Raw genomic sequence first — 22,532 nt, 5'->3', positions numbered from 1 at the left:
TTCACAGAATTTTTGAGAACTGTCAGAGACTTAAGATATTATCTAGTAGAATGTCTTCATTGTAAAGAAGAAATAGAGACTCAGAGGGAAAGTGCTTTAGGCCTATAGTCACAAAGGTAAGCAAAGATTCGGATCCCGACATTCGAATCCGAATCCTGGAGCTCATCTACCCTCGGGAATAACTTTGGACTCCTCACGCTGAGAACTAACGGACTTGGCATCCATGCACTCACCAGTGCGTGACAGGACCTTTTATCGAATCTACGTGAGCCCAGGACCTGAGAAATCGCACGCGCAGTTCAGTTCCCCTCCTGCCGTTGCCAGAGTTGCAGTCGGCTCGAGTACTGAATCGGTTATAACTGCTGCGGGTTCCCAGGTTTCTAAATCTTCCCCCCTCCGATTATTGATATTTCCCCCTTTAATTCCTCCTGTAACTCCCCCTTTAATTCTCCCTTTAATTCCCCCTCCAAGCAGGCTGAGGGGCCCAAGAGAGGAGTCCCCCGCGACTTCTCCCGCTTGGCCTTGAAGCCTGTCTCCAGGATGAAGAAGATTTTCAACTTCTGCAAGAAGGAGCAGTCTCCATCTCACCCCTCCATCAAGCTGCCGAGTTACTTCGCTGTTGGAACACCAGACCTCACCCCAGGATACCTGATCCAGGACAAGGATCTCGGGAAGCTCCACAAAGCTGCCTCGATTGGGGATGTGGCGAAGATGCAGCAGCTGCTGCTGCTCGGAAAGCACAATGTGAATGATCTGGATAAAGTGAAGCGGTAAGAACAGGGTTTGGGAAAGGGAAAGCCCCCACCAGAGCAACCTAAGCAGCTCCTCCTCCATCCCTCCCCATGAAGTCTGTGTCCCCCAAACCTGCACTTTCCCTCTGAAAATCAATCCCCCTCAGCATCTGGGACAGGAGCAGGGTCAGGCTTTGCCTCCTGAAGATTTGATAGCAAATCCCGAAAGCTGAAATCACCTCTCTTTTCTGCCTATTTTTAATGAATGGGAAATTTCTTCATTTAACTTTTAGCCAGGGTTCAACTAAATCAGTGTGAGGTGGGAGCAAATACTATTTTCTTTTGAAATGTTGACCCGTCTAAAACAATTGTAACAGACTATCCGTGAAAATTATTTGGGTCATTTTCTTGGCAAAGTTACTAGATTGGTTTCCTGTTTCCTCCTTCAGCTCATTTTGATAGATGAGGAAATTGAGGCAAACAGGGTTAAGTGACTTTCCCAGGACCACAAAACTGAATCTGATATCAGATTTGAACTCAGGAAAATGAGTCTTTCTACCTCCAGGTCCAGAACTTTTATTCATCGTGCCACTTAATTATCCTAATTGGTGAAAAAATGGACACAACATATGAAGAGTAAAAGTGTCAAGGTAGAAAATTAATTGCTACTTTTTATTAAGCATTATGTGTCAGGTACAGGGCTAACAGCAACAGATAAAAAGAAATGGGGAAGGAAGCATTGTGCCTGAATTCTAGGGGATCAGTCAAGTAAGAAACTTATTCAGCAAGGGAGCCCAATAAGTAGAGGATTTGATACTTGGGAAGAGAGCCAGGAGAAAGTAATGTTACAAAACCTAGCAAGAATGGATTATCAAGCAGAAAAAGGTTACAATGTCAAAGGAGTCAGGCTATAAAAAGGATGAGAATTGAAAAAAAAAGATCACTAGATTTGGCAATTAAGAGGTGTAAGGGCCCTTTAAATGGGCGGACACAGTGCATCGGGAGATTGAGGCCCAGAAGTATTAGGACTGCCCTTGGGCGGGATCCTGGCCATATTGAGATAGTTTCGTAATGGGTGACTCTCTCGCTGATTGGCTGTGTGTGTGACCTCACAGGCCCTATGTAAGCCCACTGCAGGCAGCAACCGCCCTCTTTAACCTCCTGCTGTTCACCCTGGCTCACCAGCCTGGGTGGCCAAGCCAAGATGGGTAGCCGAAAGAGGTAAGGGTTTTGGTAGTGAACACATGGGTCTTCTGACCAGGTGTTCACTCGGGAACCAACAAGTCAGGGCATCAGTTAGGGCATTATATGAGTAGGTATAATAAAGGCTTTTAAGATTACACGTGGTTGTTCTTGAGTGCGCTACCGGTTATTAAGCTATAGATTCAAGAGATTGTGGCCAGAGACCTTAGAAGGCCTCAGAGGAGGCGAGCCGGGTAGAGCTCACGCTGCAAAGGACAGTGGTCAAAGGTACTCTGGTGGGTCTAGGACAGACTAGTAATTGTAACTGCCAGGAGAGCACGTTACAAAGAGGTGATTAGTATTTCTGAAGAATTTAGAAGACAGAATATGGAGTGTAAAAAAAAAATGACAGGAAAGGAAGTGGAGATACCTGTTGTCAACAAGCATTTAGCATGGCATTTAGCTACAAAAGACAGGAAAGATGTAGGATGATAGTGGGGGGTGGATTCTTTTGGGAAAGATATAAGCATATTTGTAGACAAACAGTAAAATAGCCAAGATGAAGGGGAAAAATTTTTTTCTTTTTTTTATAATAATTTATTTTATTTTTTTATTCATTTTTCCAAATTATCCCCTCCCTCCCTCCACTCCCTCCCCCCGATGGCAGGTAATCCCATACATTTTACATGTGTTACAATATAACCTAGATACAATATATGTGTGTAAATACCATTTTCTTGTTGCACATTAATTATTAGCTTCCGAAGGTATAAGTAACCTGGGTAGATAGACAGTAGTGCTAACAATTTACATTCGCTTCCCAGTGTTCCTTCTCTGGGTATAGTTATTTCTGTCCATCATTGATCAACTGGAAGTGAGTTGGATCTTCTTTATGTTGAAGATTTCCACTTCCATCAGAATACATCCTCATACAGTATTGTTGTTGAAGTGTATAGTGATCTTCTGGTTCTGCTCATCTCACTCAGCAACAGTTGATGTAAGTCTCTCCAAGCTTCTCTGTATTCCTCCTGCTGGTCATTTCTTACAGAGCAATAATATTCCATAACCTTCATATACCACAATTTACCCAACCATTCTCCAATTGATGGACATCCATTCAACTTCCAGTTTCTAGCTACAACAAAAAGGGCTGCCACAAACATTTTGGCACATACAGGTCCCTTTCCACTCTTTAGTATTTCTTTGGGATATAATCCCAATAACAGCAATGCTGGGTCAAAGGGTATGCACAGTTTGACAACTTTTTGGGCATAGTTCCAAATTGCTCTCCAGAATGGCTGGATTCTTTCACAACTCCACGAACAATGTATCAGTGTCCCAGTTTTCCCACATCCCCTCCAACATTCATCATTATTTGTTCCTGTCATTTTAGCCAATCTGACAGGTGTGTAGTGGTATCTCAGAGTTGTCTTAATTTGCATTTCTCTGATCAGTAGTGATTTGGAACACTTTCATATGAGTGGAAATAGTTTCAATTGATGAAAGGGAAAATTGAAGATAAGTGAGAAGAGAAATGTTAGAGGAATGACAGGTAAGATAGAGTGACATTACTTGTACATGTAGAAGCATTTTCCTTGGCAAGGAAAAGGGACTGTCTCATATGAGAAAGGTGAAGAAAATAGTGGCAGTAGTCATTTGGATGATATTTGATGAGATTTCAGGAAATAGCCTGTTTTTTTTCCAGTAAAATATGAAGCAAGAGTTTTAGCAGAGGTGCAAAGTGGTTTGAGGAGGGATGCAAAGGTTTGAAAGAGCTGGTGTGGTAAGTGGCATAGTGAATCAGTTAGAGAGATATAATATAAAGGAATTGCCTTGGATTCGTGAGAGCCTGTTGGCACACTGTTGGAAATATGATAATTAAACAGTACACTCAAGGGAAGGCAATGTAGAGGTGAACCAAACATATTAAATGGCTCACCAAGGAGTCAAGATAGGAAATGGAGAAGAGTATAGCTAATGCAAGAGTAATAGCCTTAGATTAAAGAAAAAATTAAAGAAATTAAGTTTTCAAAGCAAAGGAAGAGGTAGAATGATAATAGATTTAATAGATTCCAGCAATCTAGTTGACCTCTCAGCATGGTGCCAATCAGCCAGCATGATGGGTGACTAATATCTTTCTTTTTCACTCTCTTTGACTCTAACATGAGCATTTTATGATGTTTTGCTCCCTTTCTTTCACTATTTGAGTTATAAATTGAGTTACCTGCTTAAGCAATTTTACAACTATAAATAGACACCTTTTAAAAATCTTTTCCCCTTTCTGCTAACTCCTTCCCAGGAACATCATTTTTAAAATAATAACTTCATATTTTCAAAATAAATGCAAAGATATTTTGCAATAATCAAGCTTTGAAAAACCTTTGTGTTCCAAATTTTTCTCCCTCCCTTGCCTTCAGTTGCCCTAGACAACAAGTAATCTAATACATATTAAATATATATAACTCTTCTATACACAATTCCACAATTATGCTGCACAAGAAAAAATCAAATCAAAAAGGAAAAATTAGAAACAAGCACACAAAAACAACAAAGGTAAAAAATGTTTTACTGTGATCTACAAGTCCCCACAGCCTTCTTTCTGGATACAAATGGTTCTCTTCATTACAAGTCTTTTGGAATTGGCCTGAATCAACCTCATTGTTGAAAAGAATCATGTCGATCAGAGTTGATTATCACATAATTTTGTTGTTGCCACACTTGGTCCTCATTTCATTTAGCATCAGTTCATGTAAGTCTTTCCAGGTCTTTCTGAAATCATCCTGCTATATAGAACAATACTATTCCATAACATTTATACCATAACTTACTCAGCCATTTCCCAACAGAGGAACATCCACTCAGTTTCCAGTACCTTTCCACTACAAAAAAAGAGCTGCTACAAACATTGTACATGTGGATCCTTTTCCCTTTTTTATGATCTCTTTGAGATAATAGACTCAATAGAGAGACTGCTGGATCAAAGGGTATGCACAATTAAATAGCACTCGGGGCATAGAGGAATATCATTTCTTTTCCCCTGTCTTCCTTTTATTTTGCTTATTACCTTTTTTGAGTAAAAAAAATCCTACTTTTATCATATCTGATAAGCATAGAGTGCACCTATTTTAAGAAAAAGAAGATAGTGTAAATTGAATAAATCTTTTTAAATTTCCCTTTATAATTTTAATTTTTTAAATGACTTCATTTCATCTCCTCCTTTTCTAATCAAACTTTTTTAAATTAGCATTTATTATTTTAATAGGTGCAAAAGTCTTATTGCATTTTGTTTTGTCCAATTACTAGTTTGTTTAATTACTAAGTAGTAATTACTCAAAAAGATCTGAATTCATATTCAACCTTATTCACTTTCTAGTTGTGTGCCTCTCAGCAAATTTGTTCCTCAGTTTTCTCATATATGAAATTAGTATAATACTAACTTCTTCCCAGGGCTATTACATGGATCATATCAGATAATACTTGCAAACTACTAAATACAGTGTCTGGGACATAGTAGACACATAGCAGATGTTGGTTTTCTTCTTTCTCAGACTATATCTAAGCATATCACTATTGCAGCTGGGAGGATGGGGGAAGAAGGAATCTGCCATTCTACCTACCTTAGACACTCTGGAAGAAGGCATGAGAGAAAAGGCAAAAGGGGAGTCTTGAAAAACAAGAAAAAGTTTAAAATGTATGAATATTTATGTACACATTTATTACTTTTTTACTTGTGATGGATATTTACTTCTCCAATACATAACATAGCATCTTTGGTAGATGGTCCATCTAGAGTCATCAAGGTTTTCAGTGGATACAGTGCAGGGCTTGGAATCAGGAAAACTTGTCTTTATAAGTTTATCTGGCCTCAGATACTAACCATGTGGCTCTGGACAAGTCACTCAATTCTGTTTGTCTCAGTTTCTTCGTCTGTAAAATGAGCGGGAGAAAAAAAATGACAAACTATTCCAATATCTTTGCCAAGAAAACCTGACATTGGTGACAGAGTTGAACAGGAATGAAATGACTAAACAGCAAAGATGGACTGATGGATTTTGAGATTAGCTATCAATAATTTTTTTTTTTTGTGAACCAAAAAACAGGTGGGCTAATCTTGTATTGAAAATAAAAGCTAGAGAGCATGAGTACTACACTGGTCCTCAAGTATTAAAAGAATCAGGGGAATGATTTGGTGTGTTTCCTGCGTCCTTTATGAAGAATTTATGGAATGACAAAAATCATGTAGGATGAGAAGGCATGGAAGGATTAAAATCTGAATCAGTGGTATGAATATCCATTTATATTTGTCAATGTGCATATTTTTAAGGGAAATAAAAACAAGGAGGAGAAAATACATGGCCTTTTGACCAACCTGGTTGGTCAACCTTATTAGGTAGGTCTGTGAAGAGCAGACATACCAGGCTCTCACTGCAAACCTTTCCAGAATAGTAGAACTACCAACATGTTTACCGGGCTGGAATAGTCTGTAGCAACAGAGTCACTTCAACTGTTAAAATGTTGCATTTCAGTAAGCCTTAGTGGAGAATGCATTCATATGTGTACATGTGCTTGTGCAAATATGTAAAGGATTTTCTGTGATTGTGGAAGGATATTTCTTAGTGGAAAGAAGTTGTTATTAGGCTTAACAGCCAAGTAGGGTTAAGCTCACTTGTAATCTTAGGTATCAGAAAGGTTGAGGCTGGCAAGTTTCTTGACCTCGTGAGTTCTGAGGTACAGTGTACTATGCCAGTAGGATGTCTACACTAAGTGTTGTATCAGTATGGTGAATTCCAAGGTATTAGGTATCAGCAACTTGCTTCAGGAGAGGTGAACCAGCTCCTGTTTAATCTGTAGTGAAATCAAAATCTACCTGGATATTCTTCCCTCTCTGGCAATTTTGTCCATCATATTCATATTTCATTTTTCTTTAGATGAGAATAGTAGCCACTTATACTTATTTTGGCAATGATTTACAGTTTAGGCATAATATGTTATATATGCATGTTATATTAAAAATTATACTAAAATAGAACAATTTTGATTATTATAGTATATTATCAAACAATCACATTGTTCTCTCATTTCTGTAGAACACCTCTTCACCTGGCCTGTGCTAAAGGATATCCAGATATTGTATCTCTTTTAGTAGAGAGAAAATGCAAAGTAGATCTGCAAGACAAAGACAGTCTAACACCTTTAATCAAGGTCAGTTTTAGTTAACCATGCAGTTCAATGAAATGCATTTTGATTTTTTAATTTGATTAAGACATGCTTTACTAATGTATTTAAATATCACTAATGATGCTTGAATATACAAAATTTTATATTACAATATTTGTTATCTCTTTGTCTGTATTATATTGACAGGCAATACTGTGTCATCAAGAGGAATGTGCAATAATCTTGCTCAAACATGGTGCAGACCCTAATCTTGGGGATCGCAACAACAACACTGCACTTCACTATGCTGCCTTTGATCAGAACATAGCCATGGTAGAAAAACTACTTACATATAAAGCTGATATTGAAGCAAAAAACAAGGTAGAAACTAACTTCTTGTATAATAAAGTAGATTATCCGCTAAAATATATAATCATATAGTGTCTAATTCACATATTTTAAAATTCATTTATTTATGGAAGCTTTTCTTTAATGAAGATAAATTAAAATTACTTTGTAATCAAAGATAATTAGCCTTTTCTAATCTAGAATTTTCTAATACAGGGTTGAGAGGTGAAGGAGAAAAGTGGGCATGGCACTGGAGGAGATTTCATTCACACTGAAATTCCTAATAAGGAAATTCTATCTACTGATTTAGACCAGAGTCTACTCTATGATTTAATCTTAAAGTAGGGAATTCTTCTTCTAGGTTTCATTAACTTTAAAAAAGACAAAAATAGTTTTGTTTTCTTTGTTTTCCACATATTTTAGGCATTTAAAAAACATTATTCTGAAAAAAAGTTAAGAAACTCTGTGTTAGCAAGTGTACTGCAGAGTCAGTCAGCAGCAGCCTCTGAATCTGGGTCTTACTGACTATGAAGCTAGCTAGCTGTTCTATCACATCTGTCTTTCCAGAATGTTTTTGGCATGATACATTAGGTCTGCTCCCCAGAATGCAATAGTTGTCTACAAGATATTGCTTATCATGCTTTTCTTACATGCAGACCTTTAAAACATGAATTTCTCATGAAAAAATGCCATAAATTTTTAGGAAAAACTTTTTGAAATTTGTTCCTACTAGAGACATAATTACACAGATACAGACTTTTCACAGGAACAAAATTTTAGTATATGTTTTCTTTTTTCTAATGACTATACCACTTTATTTCTAGAACTATTGAATAACTCCTGATTTTTAAGAAAAGGATTAATTCTTAATTATTGCCACTTGAGAGAAAAAAAAAACTTATTAGGAGAATTGGTAAGAAGGGAAAATGGCTGGTGCACGACTTTCTTCCTGTTTAACCCTCTCAAGGAAAGAAATTTTTAAAAATTTGTTTCATTTTGAGTCGGCCAGGGTATTGCTTTATTTTAGCAAAGAGTTCTTAGGAAATAACATTGTCTGCATTTGGACAATAATTAATTGTGAAATGAAGATGACAAAAAAGGAAAATACTCATGAAATATATGAAAATGAAATATAAAATGGTCTCTTAGAAATCCTTCTGAGTATAGATAAATAGCTAGAAGGAATCCCAAAGATATTCTAGCTTTATTCTATTACTTAACATAAAAAGAAACTTGGGGTGCAGAGAAGTGAAATAATTTGCTTTATGATCACATAGGAATTAACTTAACCAAAGCAGGATTTATGCCCAATATTCAATTGTACTATACTTAATATGTCATTAGCAAATCCACAAGATATTCAGAAAATGTTATAAGCTGAATTGAAGTAAATATGGAATTCTTGCTTTCTGCAACAGTGTCTTTATTATGATTTTGCAGGAAGGCTTTACACCATTTATGTTTGCAGTTATGAAAAGGAGCTATGAACTTGTAGAACTTCTCTTAAAGATGGGAGCAAATGTGAATGCCACGGATAACACTAAAAAGTATGTAATTAAAGCTTAACTTTTTTTTATTTTTTTTTTTTAAGCAGGAGCAGTTAGGTGGCACAGTGGATAGAGCACCAGTCCTGAAGTCAGGAGTTTCTGAGTTCAAATCTAATCTCAGACACTTAACACTTCCTAGCTGTGTGACCCTGGGCAAGTCACTTAACCCCAAATGCCTCAGCGAAAAAATAAAATAAAATTTTAAAAGCAATAAGAAAAATTTAAATCTTTGAACACTTAATAAAGAAAATGAAATTGATTATCATTACAGAAGTGTGAAAAATGTCAACTAAGAGCAATTAAGAAAAACTATGAGTTTGCAAGAGAGAAAACTGTGTATGTGGGCATACATGATTTGTTGGTTTATTGATGATTTCTATATGCAGCTTTCTTTATTGATTTTAAATTATTTAAAGATTATTCCATAGAAGATTTGTGCTCTTGTGATTCAATTGATTTACCTTTACAAAATAATCTTAATGTCACTTACAATGAAGATTGTAACATGTATTTTCTGCTCCTTGTTTCTGTTTCCCTTAAGAATATGCAAATTGACAAATGCAAATAAATAAAAGAATGATTGTGGATATTCATCTGATAAAATCTGATTCAGATTTTAATCCTTCCATGCCTACTCATCCTACATGACTTTTATCATTCCATAAATTTTTCATAAAGGATGCAGAAAACACACAGAATCATTCCCCTGGTTCTTTTAATACTTGAGGACCAGTGCACTCATGCTGTCTATCTCTTATTTTCAATACAATATTAGCCCACCGGTTTTTTCTGTTAATGAATGTCTTTGATACCATTTTTACATCAAAATCATCATTGCCTGCACCTACTTAATATGTCCATACATCTTTGGAATTATATACAATTTTGATTCTTCTGAAATCATATGTTCAGATTTTTGATTTTTTTTAAAATTAGGTCAAACAAATTGCATTCTTGAAAGAATATTGGTATTTATAAAATGAGTGTTTGTGGCAGTGTGATCATTAGAAGTGCTCTGTGGTTTCTCAAATAAGATCCAATTTGATTTTATTTTCCCAACAATTTTGAGATCAATAAGTTGTTCTTCAATGCCCATGCAGGCAGTGTGTGTGTGTGTGTGTGTGTGTGTGTGTGTGTGTGTGTGTGTGTGTGTGTGTATCTATATGTATAAATACATCTACAAAGATATAGGTAGACCAACTAAATGGGGCTTCCCATTAAATTACACAGAATTTAGATAGTACTTTCCATTTACTTTTTCAATGTGGAATCTTTGACCTATCTCTTTTTACTAAATTTGATTTCATCAATTACATTCCAAGCCTTCATGCAGTTAGCACAATGTCATCCCCAAATAGGGGTACTTGGAAATCTTTGCCATCACATACAATCTATTCTATTTGGACTCTGTGGAGGACAACAAACACTTTTAGGTGATCATATGTCTCATTATTTACATCTAGCTTAATGCCAATAATTACTTATTGAACAAAATTAAAATTTTTGGTGGAATATGTCATTAAATCTTGCATGATTTTAATATCTGAATGGGAGAAAATAGGTCGATAACTCAAAAAAAAAAAAACACAGCAATAACAACAACTCAACTCCAAATACAAAATTGACATTATCCTAACAGACAAAAATTTGTGGTTACATTGTTGGAATAATTTCAGAATTAGTTGTCTATGGTCTATGGTCATTCAGATCATATATGCCAGAAATAATGTCAAAACGAATACAAATAAGAAAGCATAAAGACACAGATAGTGGATATAATAATTAATAAGTAATTAAACAAGCTTATCAGTTCTCCAAAATGGAAAATGGACATATCAACCAAATACTAAACCACTGTCCCAAAGAAGAGGCCAAAATAGGCTAAAAATTGCCTGTGAAACAGTATCTCTGCCAAAAATGGAGCTATTATGGCTAAGATTAACTCAAGTTTAGAATACAACACAATTTGCAAAAATTTCAGGAAGAAGATAAAAAGATGAAGACTAGTATTGCTTCACAAAGAAATGAAAACCTGTTAAGAGAATTATCCTGTAGGCCATTTTACATGAGAGCATTTGTCTATGAAATTGAAAGAGTAACAATGAATAAATATGAAATTGAACAGAACTAATATTTGTATTTTCATTATGACCAATAGATGATCATTTTGATCCATTGAACTCACTATCTGAAGTTCTCTGTGAGGAAAGGGACGTGGTACTTCAAAAGCCTGATTCGGAAAGAGTGGTTAAACCTGAACCAGATACCTAATGAAAAAAAACTGTGGCAGAGGAAGCACAGATATAAAGGCACTTCAGAATAATTTTTAAAGGTATTTGAAAAATGGAAAGATTCCAAAACAATGGGAAAGATCATTTCCTAGTAAAATAAAACATAAATATTGAAGAATAAATAATAGAAGAGCTGAGATTTCAAAAGATGTTTATGATATCTTTTTGAGCCTTTCCTTTTGAATATGTTAACTTTACTACTTACATGTCAAGAAAATTTTAGCATTCAATTTTACAAGATTTTGAATTACAAATTTTTCTCATTCCGTGCCTCCCCTCCTATCATCTGATCATACAGTAAGTTGATATAGGTTGTACATGTGATATTATCATGTAAACTTATTAGACTCATTAGTTTTCAAAGAAGAAACAGATCAAAAGACAAAAAAAAAAAAAAAAACACGAAAAAGAATAAAGTGGAAAAATCTGTTGCAATCTGTGGAGTCTGTAAGTTCCTTATATGAATGTGAGTAGAATTTTTCTTCTTGAGTCCTTTATACTTATCTTGGATCATTGTGTTGCTGAAAAGAGCTGAGTTATTTATACTTGATCATCACACAGTGTTTTTGCTAATGTGTGCAATGTTTTCCTGCTTCTACTCATCTCAGCTTTGCATATGTTCATACAAATCTTTCCAAGTTTGTCTGAAATCTGCTTATTCACCATTTCTTACCACACAGTATTCTATTCCATTCATACATTAGTATGTTCAGCTATTCTTCAGTCTCTGATCATTCCCTCAATTTTCAATATTTTTGTGACTGCTGTAAATATTTTTGTATATGTATATTATACAAATATTTTGTACATTAAAAAGGATCCTTTCCTTTTTTATGATGATCTTGGAATATAGATCTAGCATTGCTAGATCAAATAGTATTCAAAGTTTTCTTGACCTTTGGACATAATTCCAAACTGCTCTCCAATGGTTGAATCAGTTCACAACTCCACAATATTGCATTAGTGTCCCAATTTTCCTATATATTCTCCAACTTTTGTCATTTTTATATAATATTAGCTAACTTAATACTTCAGAGCTGTTTTAAATTGCATTTCTGTTTTCCCAAGAGTTTTTGTCAAATAGTTAGTAGTTCTTATTCTAATGGATAAGGTCTTTGCAAAGGGTAGGTCTTTGGTTTTATCAACCATTAGGCTACTATGGACATTGATTACTGTATCTTACATGCTTGATCTATTCATGGTATCCATTACCATCTTTCTTGTGCAGTACCAGAATATTTTTATTATTATTGCTTGAGAATGTAATTGAAGATTTGGTATCTAGGCTACATTCCTTAATATTTTCTTTTCATTAATTCATTTGATATTCATAATTTTTTGTTCTAGCAGATGATTTTTTTCTAGTTCTATCAAATGATTTTTGATAGTTTGTTTTCCTGGTACTGAATAAATAAATCAATGTAAGTAAAATTATATTTTTCTTATATTGGCAGATCTGCCCATAAGCAACTCATATTATTGTTTAGATCTGATTTTATTTGTGTCAAAAGTATTTTGTAATTGTATTCAGGTAATTCCTGGGTTTGTTTTAGCAATAGACTCCCTTATTTTGAATGCAATTTCTTACATTAAATAGTGGTGATAAGGGGAAACCTTGTTTCACCTTTGATCTTAATTGCTTTTAGATAGATGGCATTTTTCATTTTAAAGAAAACTTCCATTTATTCCTATACTCTCATGTTTTGCTTTTTTTTTTAATAGGAATGAGTATTGACATTTTGTTCAATGCTTTTTTTTCTGCACATATTGAGTTAATCATATGATTTCTGTTAGTTTGGTTATTGATAAAGTCAATTATGCCATTAGATTTTCTGATATTAAACTAGCCTTGTATTTCTAGTATAAATATCACTTGACCAAGGTGTATTATGCTGGTGACAAGTTCTTGTAATCACTCTTTTAAAAATTTTATTTACTTAATATTATTCCCCAGTTACATGTTTTTACATTTGTTTTTAATAGTTTGGTGTTCCAGATTTTCTCCTTATTCCTATCCATAGGTCCCATTAAGAAATCATATTTGAAGTTATACAAAACATTTCCATAAAAATCACATTGTGAAAGAAAACCTAGATCTTCCACCCTATTAAAAAAAAATCAAGAGATGAGAGAGAGATAAAGAGAAAGAGAAACAGACAGACAGAGACAGAAAGAATACTTCAATCTACATTGAGACAGGTTTCTTCTTTGGGTATGGATAGGATTTTTCATCATTAAGCTTTTCAGCATAGGTATGGATCATTATATTTCTGAAAATAGAAGTCAGCTACAGTTGGTCATCCCAGAACATTGCTATTACTTTGGATACAGTATAGTTCATTTTGCTCATGAAGGGCTTTCCAAGTTTTGTTTTGTTTTTTCCTGAGGATGGAATAATAAAATTGCATGACAATCATATATCACAATTTATTCAGCCATTCACTAATTGATGAGCGTTCCCTCAATTTTCAATTTTTTGCCCTGAGAAGAAAGCTGCTATCAATATGTACATATAGGTCCTTTTCTTATTTTTAAAAAATCTCTTTTGGTATTTCATGCTTATCAGTGAAATTGTTAGACCAAAGGATATGCATGAATTTTTTATCTATACCCCTAGATCATATATTTTGATCATGGCTCTTATTTTTTATAAATTTGATTCAGTTCCCTCCATGTTGGAGAAATAAGGTCTTATCAGTGAAACTTGCTTCAAAATTGCATTTATTCTATTTTCTTAATTTCTTCACCCTGGCTCTCCTCCCTTTGCTGCTGACTACTCCTTCTTTAATCACCCTCTCCTCTCCCCAAATCCCATGACTTTACTATTTTCCTACAGAGTAAGATAGATTTCTATACCCATATTGAGAATTTTACTTCCTTTTCAAGCCAATTCTGTTGAGAGTAAGATTCATTCACTCTCCCTCTCCTCTTCTCTCCCCTCAACTTTAAAAGCTTTTTCATGCCTTTATTTTATGGCAGATAATTTAAACAATTCCACTTCTCCCTTTCCCTTTTTCCCAGGACATTCCTCTCTCACCTTTAATTTCATCATTTTTGAAAGATAATATCCCTTCATATTCAACTCATATCCATGCTCTGTCTATACTCCTTCTAACTGACATAATAATAAGTTCTAATGAGTTACAAGTATATTTCTCTCATGGAGGAAACTAAACAGATAAACCTTAAGTTCCTTGTGATATCACTTTTCCTAATTAGTTTCATATGCTTCTCCAGAGCCCTATATTTGAAAGTCAGATTTTCCATTCCGCTCTCGTTTTTTCATCACAAATGCTTGAAAATGTATTTCATTGAAAGTACACATTTTCCCCCAAAGGATTATATTCAGTTTTGCTGGATGGGTGATTCTTAGTTGTAATTCTAGCTCCATTGCTCTCAAGAATATTATATTTCAAGCCTTGAGTCCTTTAATGAAGAAGCAGCTAAATTTTGTCTTATCCTGACTGTGGCTCCTCTATACTTGAATTGTTTCCTTCTGGATTTTGCAAAGTTTTCTCTTTGACCTGGGAGTTCCAGGATTTGCAATAATACTTCTGGGAGTTTTCATTTTGGGATCTCTTTCAGGAGGTGATAGGTGGATTTATTCAATTTTTATTTTACCCTCTAGTTCTAGAATATCAAGACTATTTTCCTTAATTTCTTGAAAGAAAAAGTTCATACTCTTTTTTAATTAATTTGTAATAATAATTAGTAGATAGTAATTCCTAAATTACCTCTCCTGAATGTTTTTTCAGTTCAGTTGTTTTTCCAGTCAGTTATTTCACATTTTCTTTTTTTTAATGTGTTTTTTTGTTTTGCTTTATCATATCTTGATTTCTCAAAGACATTAGCTTCCATTTGATTAATTCTAATTTTGAAGGAGTTATTTTCCTCAGTTATTTGTACCTCCTTTGCCAATTGGCTAATTTTGCTTTTGAAGGAACTCTTTGCCTCCTTTTGTGCAACTCTTTTTCTATTTTTTTCTATTCTTTTCCCATTTTTTTCTCTTTTGCTTCTTACTTGATTTTCAAAATGTTTTTAGAGCTCTTCTATGGCCTGTGCTCGATTCTTGTTTTGAAGGCAGTGGATGCAGGAGCTTTGACTTTGTTATCTTCTGCTGAGTGTGTGTTTTGGTCTTCCTTATTGATCAAAAGCTTTTTTGTTGTTGTCTGCTCATTTTTTTAGTCTATGTTTTAGATAACTCTTTGTTAAAGTAGAGCTCTGTTTCTAGGATGGAGAGTGCATTGTCCTGAGCTTCAGGGATTTTGTACAACTATTTTTGGAGTCCTGCTATGGACCTGACCACAAGCACTCTTTACTGCTACCCCATGTTAGCTGTAAAATTAAATATGGCACTGAGGCTGGGGCTGCGCTAGAATGGCCTCTGCTTGGATGGCACATTGGGCTCCCATACCGGTTCCACAGACTTTTTTGCTAACCTTCAAAGTCATTTTTGGTGGTTCTGAGCAGAAAGTTCTAGAAACTGCAAGTACTGTTGCTGAGTAAGAGGGGCCCAGACCTGTTCCTGCTTCACTGGCATGAAGATGTGTGTAGTGTCCGGACTAGCTTTCTGGAGGATCTCTGAACAAGCCTTGGTCTTAGATGAAGTGATGAAGGCAGGAGAGCCACAACCAGGATAGTAAAGGACGGAGACTGGAGTCTGGAGTCTGAGTCCAAGCTCAAGCTTGAGCTCTCCAGTCCTCTCAGCCCTTAAATATCTTAGAACAATCACATCACTGCAGAACATGGATCATGTGCCAATTGTAGAACCATTATATCACCATACTAAGTATTAAGTATATGTGAACTAGAGAACCATCATCTCATCAATCATACTGAGTTAACACCCTGTTATAAGTAGCTTTGCTTCAAGTATACTTTTCTCAGAGTTCCTCAATATCTGCGGTCCTCTACATCCCCCATTTTCTTTTGTTTTAGAACCAGGTGGTCACTCCCTCCTTGCCTTTTCAGGAAGGGAGGTGAAAATATTAAAAGGTGATCACACTCTTCCTGACTTATCAGGAAGGGAGGTGGGCACCAAAGGGAAATGGGGAGTCAAACCAGATATTGTTAGCAGGTTTCCTGGGCTGAAGGGTCTTACTTGAAACAGGTATACATAAATCCATTAGCATGGGAGATAGTATACAAGCACATAGTAATACAATACAGGATAGTAGTGATGTAACAAACACATGAATCAACATGAAGAATTATACATGTCCAAGAGTCCTAGAAGGAAGATATATAACAATCATGCATAAATCTCCTTCAGCAGCCAACAGATAGTCCAATACTAATTGTCCATTACTTCATGTGTCAGGGAATCCAATGACTCTTGCAGGTTTTGAAGTCCTGCAGCAGTCTTATGTGTTAAAGAATCCAATGATTCCTGAGAGTTTTGAAGTCCTGCATCAGTCTCATTAACAATTTTTGATGTTCATGAGTCAATTGCCATACACATTGGGTTAATAAGTCATGTTTTTTCCAGTGGCAAGTGTGATCAGAGATGGAACCACATGATGTTTCGTGGACCTTTTCCTTTGTTTCAAGGATCTTCTTCTCTCTCTGATGGACAAGGCAAATATGCTCATTGGCAACCATCTGGATTACTTCTCCTGCTGTGGAGATAAAAGCAAACCTTTTCCCCCAGGCAGTTAACCTATCTGGTCCCTTCCATTCACCACTTTCTGGATCTCTCTACATCATGTGGAGATTATCTAAAGATAGTAGAACTGCTCTTACTGGACACTACCCTTCTGGCGGGTTATAAAAGATCTTTGCTGAAGCCAGTGCATTTTATCAAAAAAATCAAAAAATTAATAGTGGAAAGAGCTAAATTTAAAAGTTCTCTAGGATTACCTGTGGCTCACCCTTTTGCTTTTGGGGGAGCATCTTGATGTCTGTTTTTCCTCTCTACTATTGCTTGTCCTTGAGGATTTAAAGGTATGCTGGTGATGTGTAAAATCTGATAGTGGGCACAAAAGTGTGCAAAATGTTTAGAAGTATATGCAGGTCCATTATCTGTTTTTATTGCTTGTGGCACACCCATAATTGCAAAAAGTTTGTATAAGGAATTCAGTGGCTATTCAGGCAGTCTCTTTTGCTTCTGGTATTGCAATAGTAAATCCTGAAAAGGTGTCTACTACAACATGGATAAAGGACAGATGAAAAAAGATTTGTAATGGGTCACATCCATTTGTCAAATTTCATTGGGTCTCAAGCCACAAACAAGGGTTCTTCTTTGGAGGAAGCTTAGGACCGTGGAAAGGAAGGCAAGCTATACAGGCTTTTACTATGCTCCTAGCTTCCTCTTATCCCAAATTGCAAATATAAAGGTTGAGCAGCCTGATGAGAGTCTTGGGCTGCCTGAAATAAAGGAATATTGGCTAACATGGTTAAAAGGCTATCTGCCTTTGAATTTCCATAAAAAATAGGACCTGGAAGTCCACTATGAGAGTGGACATGTATGATATAAATCTTGCCTGGATGCTTTCTCACTTGCTCTTAACAGTTCCTTAAAGAGCTGGTATATATTAGAAGCTACAAATTTTATTTGGGCTGTGGCAATTCTTTGTACCATACTTAATAAATAGGCTGAATCAGATGTTATATTTACATCTCCTGGATAACAAGAGCTAGCATGATTGCATACAATTCATTCTGCTGGGTGGACTGAAAAGGAGTTCTGACTTCTCTTTTTTAATTTAAATCATGAGAATATACAGCACAAATGGTATGTCTGGATGCATCTGTAAAGATAGTTGATCCTTTAAGAGGTAGCTTAAAAACCTTTTCTTCAATTGCCAATTATGTAATAGCTAGGATATCTTTAATGGAAACCCATGTGTAAAATTTGGATCTGAGGCCAATAAAATTTGCCACTCTGGGATGGTTTCACACCATACATTAATTTGTGCATTGGTATAAAAGTGTATATCTTGTCAGGTCTTATCCCAGACAATTATGCTATGTGCTTAATCTTTAGGTTTACTTTTCCATATTCCTTTATTACATGTAATTTTAATTGCATCATGATCTGAAAGAGATGCATTTACTCATTCTGCTTTTCTGCATTTGATTGTGATGTTTTTATGCCTTAATACATTTTTATGTAGGCACCATGTACCACTATCTCCATTCAATTTTCCCCAAAGGTCTATCATACCTAACTTTGCAAAATTCTATTCACTTCCTTAACTTCTTGTTTTAATCTGTTCTCTGATTACATTAATCTAGTTCTGATAGAAGGAGGTTAAGATGGTTTTGCTGTCTGTTTCTTATTGCAACTCACTTAACTTTTCCAAGAATTTGGATGTTGTACCACAGTGCCTATATGGTTAGTATTGATATTACTTCATTATTTGTGGTACCCTTTAGCAAGATGTAGTTTCCTTCCTTATCACTTTTAATTAGATCTATTTTTGTTTCTGATTTATTTGAGATCAGAATTGCTACCCTGTTTTTATTTTATTTTTTTACTTCAGCTTAAGCATAATATATTCTGCTCCAGCCTGTATCTCTGTGCTTCAAATATGTCTCTTATAAACAACATAGTGTAGAATTTTTAATCCACTTTGCTATTCTGTTTTATAGGAGAGTTCATTCCATTCATATACACTGTTATGATTATTAGCTCTGTATTTCCATCTTATGTATGGAAATACATCTTATTTCTCCCCTCTATATAATTGTTTTCTCTTTCAATTCTGTCCCTCCTTAGTATTGTTATATTAACCCCTCTCTCTATCTGCCCTCCCTTTTATCAATCTTACTACCTTTTTTTTAACCTCTCCTAGTGTTCCTGTCTTCCCTTGTATGTAGCTCCTCCCTTTTTTCCCCGTTTCTTTTCCTACCTTCTTAAAAGAAAAGATACATTTCTGTATCCAACTGATTAATTATATTATCCCCTCTTTGAGCAAAACTTCATACATTGCTTATCATCCTTCCCTCTTTCCCTCTATTGTAAAAGGTCTTTTGTGCCTCTTCATGTGATCTAATTTTACCCTGTCCCTCTTCTCCCAGTACAATCCTTTTTACACCTTTTAATGTGTTTTTCTTTGATATCATATCAGATCTCATTCATAACCACACTCTCAGTTCATGTGATACTCCCTCTGACAGCCCCAAAGACAGATACAGTTCTCAAGAGTTACAGATATCATTTTCCCATCTAGGGATATAAAGAGTTTAGCCTTTAAATTATGTATATAATATATAAATATATAACATATTTTCCTGTTTGCCTTTCTATATTTTTCTTCAGTCCTGTGTTTGAAGATCAAATTTTTTGTTTAATTCAGGTTTTTTCAATTGAAATGATTGAAAGTCTCTTACTTCATTAAAGATTCCTCTCTTCCCCTGAAAGATATTGCTTATTCTCACTGAATTATTAATTTTTATTGTAATCCCAGGTCTTTTGCTTTCTGGAATATGATATTACAGATCATCTCATTCTTTATTGTAGAAGCTGCCAGATATCGGGTAATCCTGATTATTGTTCCTCAATCATCTGGCACATTGTTTTGTTGTGTTTTTTTTTTTTTTTTTCTGGCAATTTTTGCAGCATTTTTTCTTTGAGATTATAGTTATAGAGTTTGCAACAATGTTCCGTGGGGTTTTCTTTATAGCATCTCTTTCTGGAGGTGATTGATGGATCCTTTCAAGGACTATTTCCCCCTCTAGTTCAGGGAAGTTTTCCTTAATCTCTTGAAGAAGGCTGTCCAGACATTTTTTTTGGTCATAGTCTTCAAATAACCAAACACTAGGAGTATGTGTCTCAAAACCAAAGTTTAGCTGCAAAGAAAACTTGGCTTAGCATCCCCTTTACACCAGGAGCAGAGCTGAACCTTAAAAGGCACAAAAAGGAGGGAAAATAAAAGGGAAAAAAATGAGCAAGAAACAGAAAAGAATCTTAAGCATAGAAAGCTACTATGTTGACAGGGAATATCAAAACACTAACTCAAATGAGGACAAAATGTCCACAGAGGAAATTTCAAAGAGTTATGTGAATCAGTCTTAAACCCAAAGAAGCTTCTTCAAAATTCTCATAAAATATTTTAAAAGGTAAATAAAAGAGGTAAAGTAAAAATGAAAAATAGAATGGGAAGTAAGAGAGTCAACAGTCTAAAAAAAAAAAAAGGAAAAAAATTGGAAAAAATCTTTAGAAAAGACAATAGGGCAAATGCAAAAAAAAAAAAGACTCACTAAAGTCAACACCTTAAAAAGTAGAATTAATCAAACAAACAAAAAAAAAAAAAAGATAAAATAAAAGATAAAATACACATTAAAAACCAAAATGGGGCAAATGGAAGGTAATGACTCTATGCAATATCATGAATTTAGTCATACAAATGAAAGAGAATGAAAAAAATGGAAGAAAATATAAAATATTTCATTGGAAAAACAGCCAACTTGGAAAATAGATCTAGGAAAGACAGTGTTTTAAGACATAAAATAGTTTGTTCTGGTTTAGCTTTAGACAACCAAGGGTCACCACTACATTATGTTGGGGCATTGGAATAGAAATTTAGAGCGAATTATCAAGATTATTTTAAATCATTTCCAAAGAGCTTACACTTTAAAGGTCAGGAAACCAGCTGAAAGTCCTTATCCTTTTTTTGACACAATTGACACTGCAAATTCTCCTTTCTCCAATTTGACAATCACTGCTAAAATTGAAAGGGGACCAAAAAAACATCTTTCTGTCTGGTCTTCATTGCCATTTCTAATGCTGTTTATGAACAATAAAATCACTCCTATCCATCATTTTATGTACATGTTCAATATGTTCAACTAAAGAATATGAGATTTCCATTTATTGAATTATATCCAGAAAAAAATTGTGTTTTTTTAAATGTGCCTTTTAAAATTTTTTCAAAATGAATTATTCCTTTGTTATTCTAGAACATCCCTCATGATTGCTATCAGTATGGAATCAATGGGCATAGTTAATCTTCTTTTTCAAAATAATGTTGATCCCACATGTGAAGATGAAGATGGATGGACAGCTGAGAAGTATGCTAAGCATTTTCGTTATCCTCTGTAAGTGCTAATATAATTCTTATCTCTTTACACAGTCGCATCTAAAATAATTTTTCCTCCATAAAATTGAAAGTTAATATGGCTTTCATAGTTGCACAATATAATAACTGTCTGGCATACTTCAGCATAGTCTCATAGAGGATAGATCTCTACACGTTTCATACTTCTTAGTACCCTTAAGTATTCAAGTATTTGCAATTGGGCAAATGGCAAAGTTATCAAAGTTAAGTACGACATAAAAAAAGAGTAAACAAGATAGTCTCATAATCTGAGATGAGAATTTTCAAAATCTAATAATAATAACTGCCATTTTTGTAATTTTGCAAGGTTTTTCAGTATTTTACATATATTTTAATATTTAATCTTCACAAAAGTTATATAATTTAATAATAATAATGTAGATTTGAAGAAGCAGTAGTTTTTGTTTGTTTTAACCTCTTGCTAATGATAATGAAAGTTAGTTTTAAGGGAAATCACATTATGTCTTGGATGGCTGCACATGAGTGCTAACTAAAAAGAATCATAAATTAGATTAGAATTCACAGAGAGGCAATTTGGTACAAGGGTAAGGGTGCTCAAAGACCTGGGGAGAGATCATGCCTCTCATTGTACATGTGACTTTGGCCAACTGTAACTTTTCTGGGATTCAGTTACTTAATAAAAAAAGAGATTATAATCAATGACTTATATGTACCTTTTTAGCTCTAAACCTACAATTCTATAATAGTGTGACTCTGAAGACAAGTTTATTACATCTAGATTAGTTTTGCTCTACAGATTTTTATAAAACAAAAAAAAAACTGATGATAATCTGATTAAGATTTGAGATATACAAAGACTTGTTGCATATAATTTTATCTTGATTTTTGTAGATTTATTATGTTTTATATTTTATTTTAGACATATTTATCACTCTCTAATTGATGAACAAAAACTACAGAAGGAACTTTATCAGCCCTCTTCACCCCAAATTAGCTGTTCAGAAAAGACTTCTGGTACTCGATTTGGTTTGGGTGGATCTGCCTTGGACCAAGAAGGTAGAACTGACAAACCCAAATAAACAGTTAATTAAAAAATAATGAAGAGCAGTCTTAAAATTCACGTTTTCTATTTCTTCTATTCCCACTTTATATTTTAAAGGGATAGGAACTGGTTAATTTTTGGTAAATTACTTAATTATTCTCCTAGGTCTTCTACTGAAACTGCAATAACACTGTCAAGACCATTTGTGTTAT

The 22,532-nt window shown here is 34.6% G+C and overlaps 1 protein-coding gene across 3 annotated transcripts in view; it reads left to right on the top strand.

The window, feature by feature from the left end:
- The first annotated feature begins 308 nt into the window (after positions 1 to 308).
- The window catches only part of LOC141544481 (uncharacterized), an 82,150-nt gene continuing 59,926 nt past the window's right edge, over positions 309 to 22,532 (top strand). For 2 of the 3 annotated variants that reach the window (XM_074270721.1, XM_074270722.1), the window contains exons 1-5: positions 309 to 770; positions 7,001 to 7,115; positions 7,278 to 7,451; positions 8,859 to 8,965; positions 21,160 to 21,297. In XM_074270721.1, coding sequence (XP_074126822.1) covers positions 541 to 770; positions 7,001 to 7,115; positions 7,278 to 7,451; positions 8,859 to 8,965; positions 21,160 to 21,297 — 764 coding nt within the window. In that variant the 5' untranslated portion in view covers positions 309 to 540. Of the gene's footprint in view, positions 771 to 7,000; positions 7,116 to 7,277; positions 7,452 to 8,858; positions 8,966 to 21,159; positions 21,298 to 22,197; positions 22,508 to 22,532 lie in introns of those variants that run through there. The other variant, XM_074270723.1, reaches the window with a different exon arrangement.

Source organism: Sminthopsis crassicaudata, chromosome 5 (genome assembly GCF_048593235.1).
Source record: "Sminthopsis crassicaudata isolate SCR6 chromosome 5, ASM4859323v1, whole genome shotgun sequence".
NCBI lineage: Eukaryota > Metazoa > Chordata > Mammalia > Dasyuromorphia > Dasyuridae > Sminthopsis > Sminthopsis crassicaudata.
Note: the sequence above shows the minus strand (reverse complement) of the source record. Positions and strands in the feature narration are given on the sequence as shown.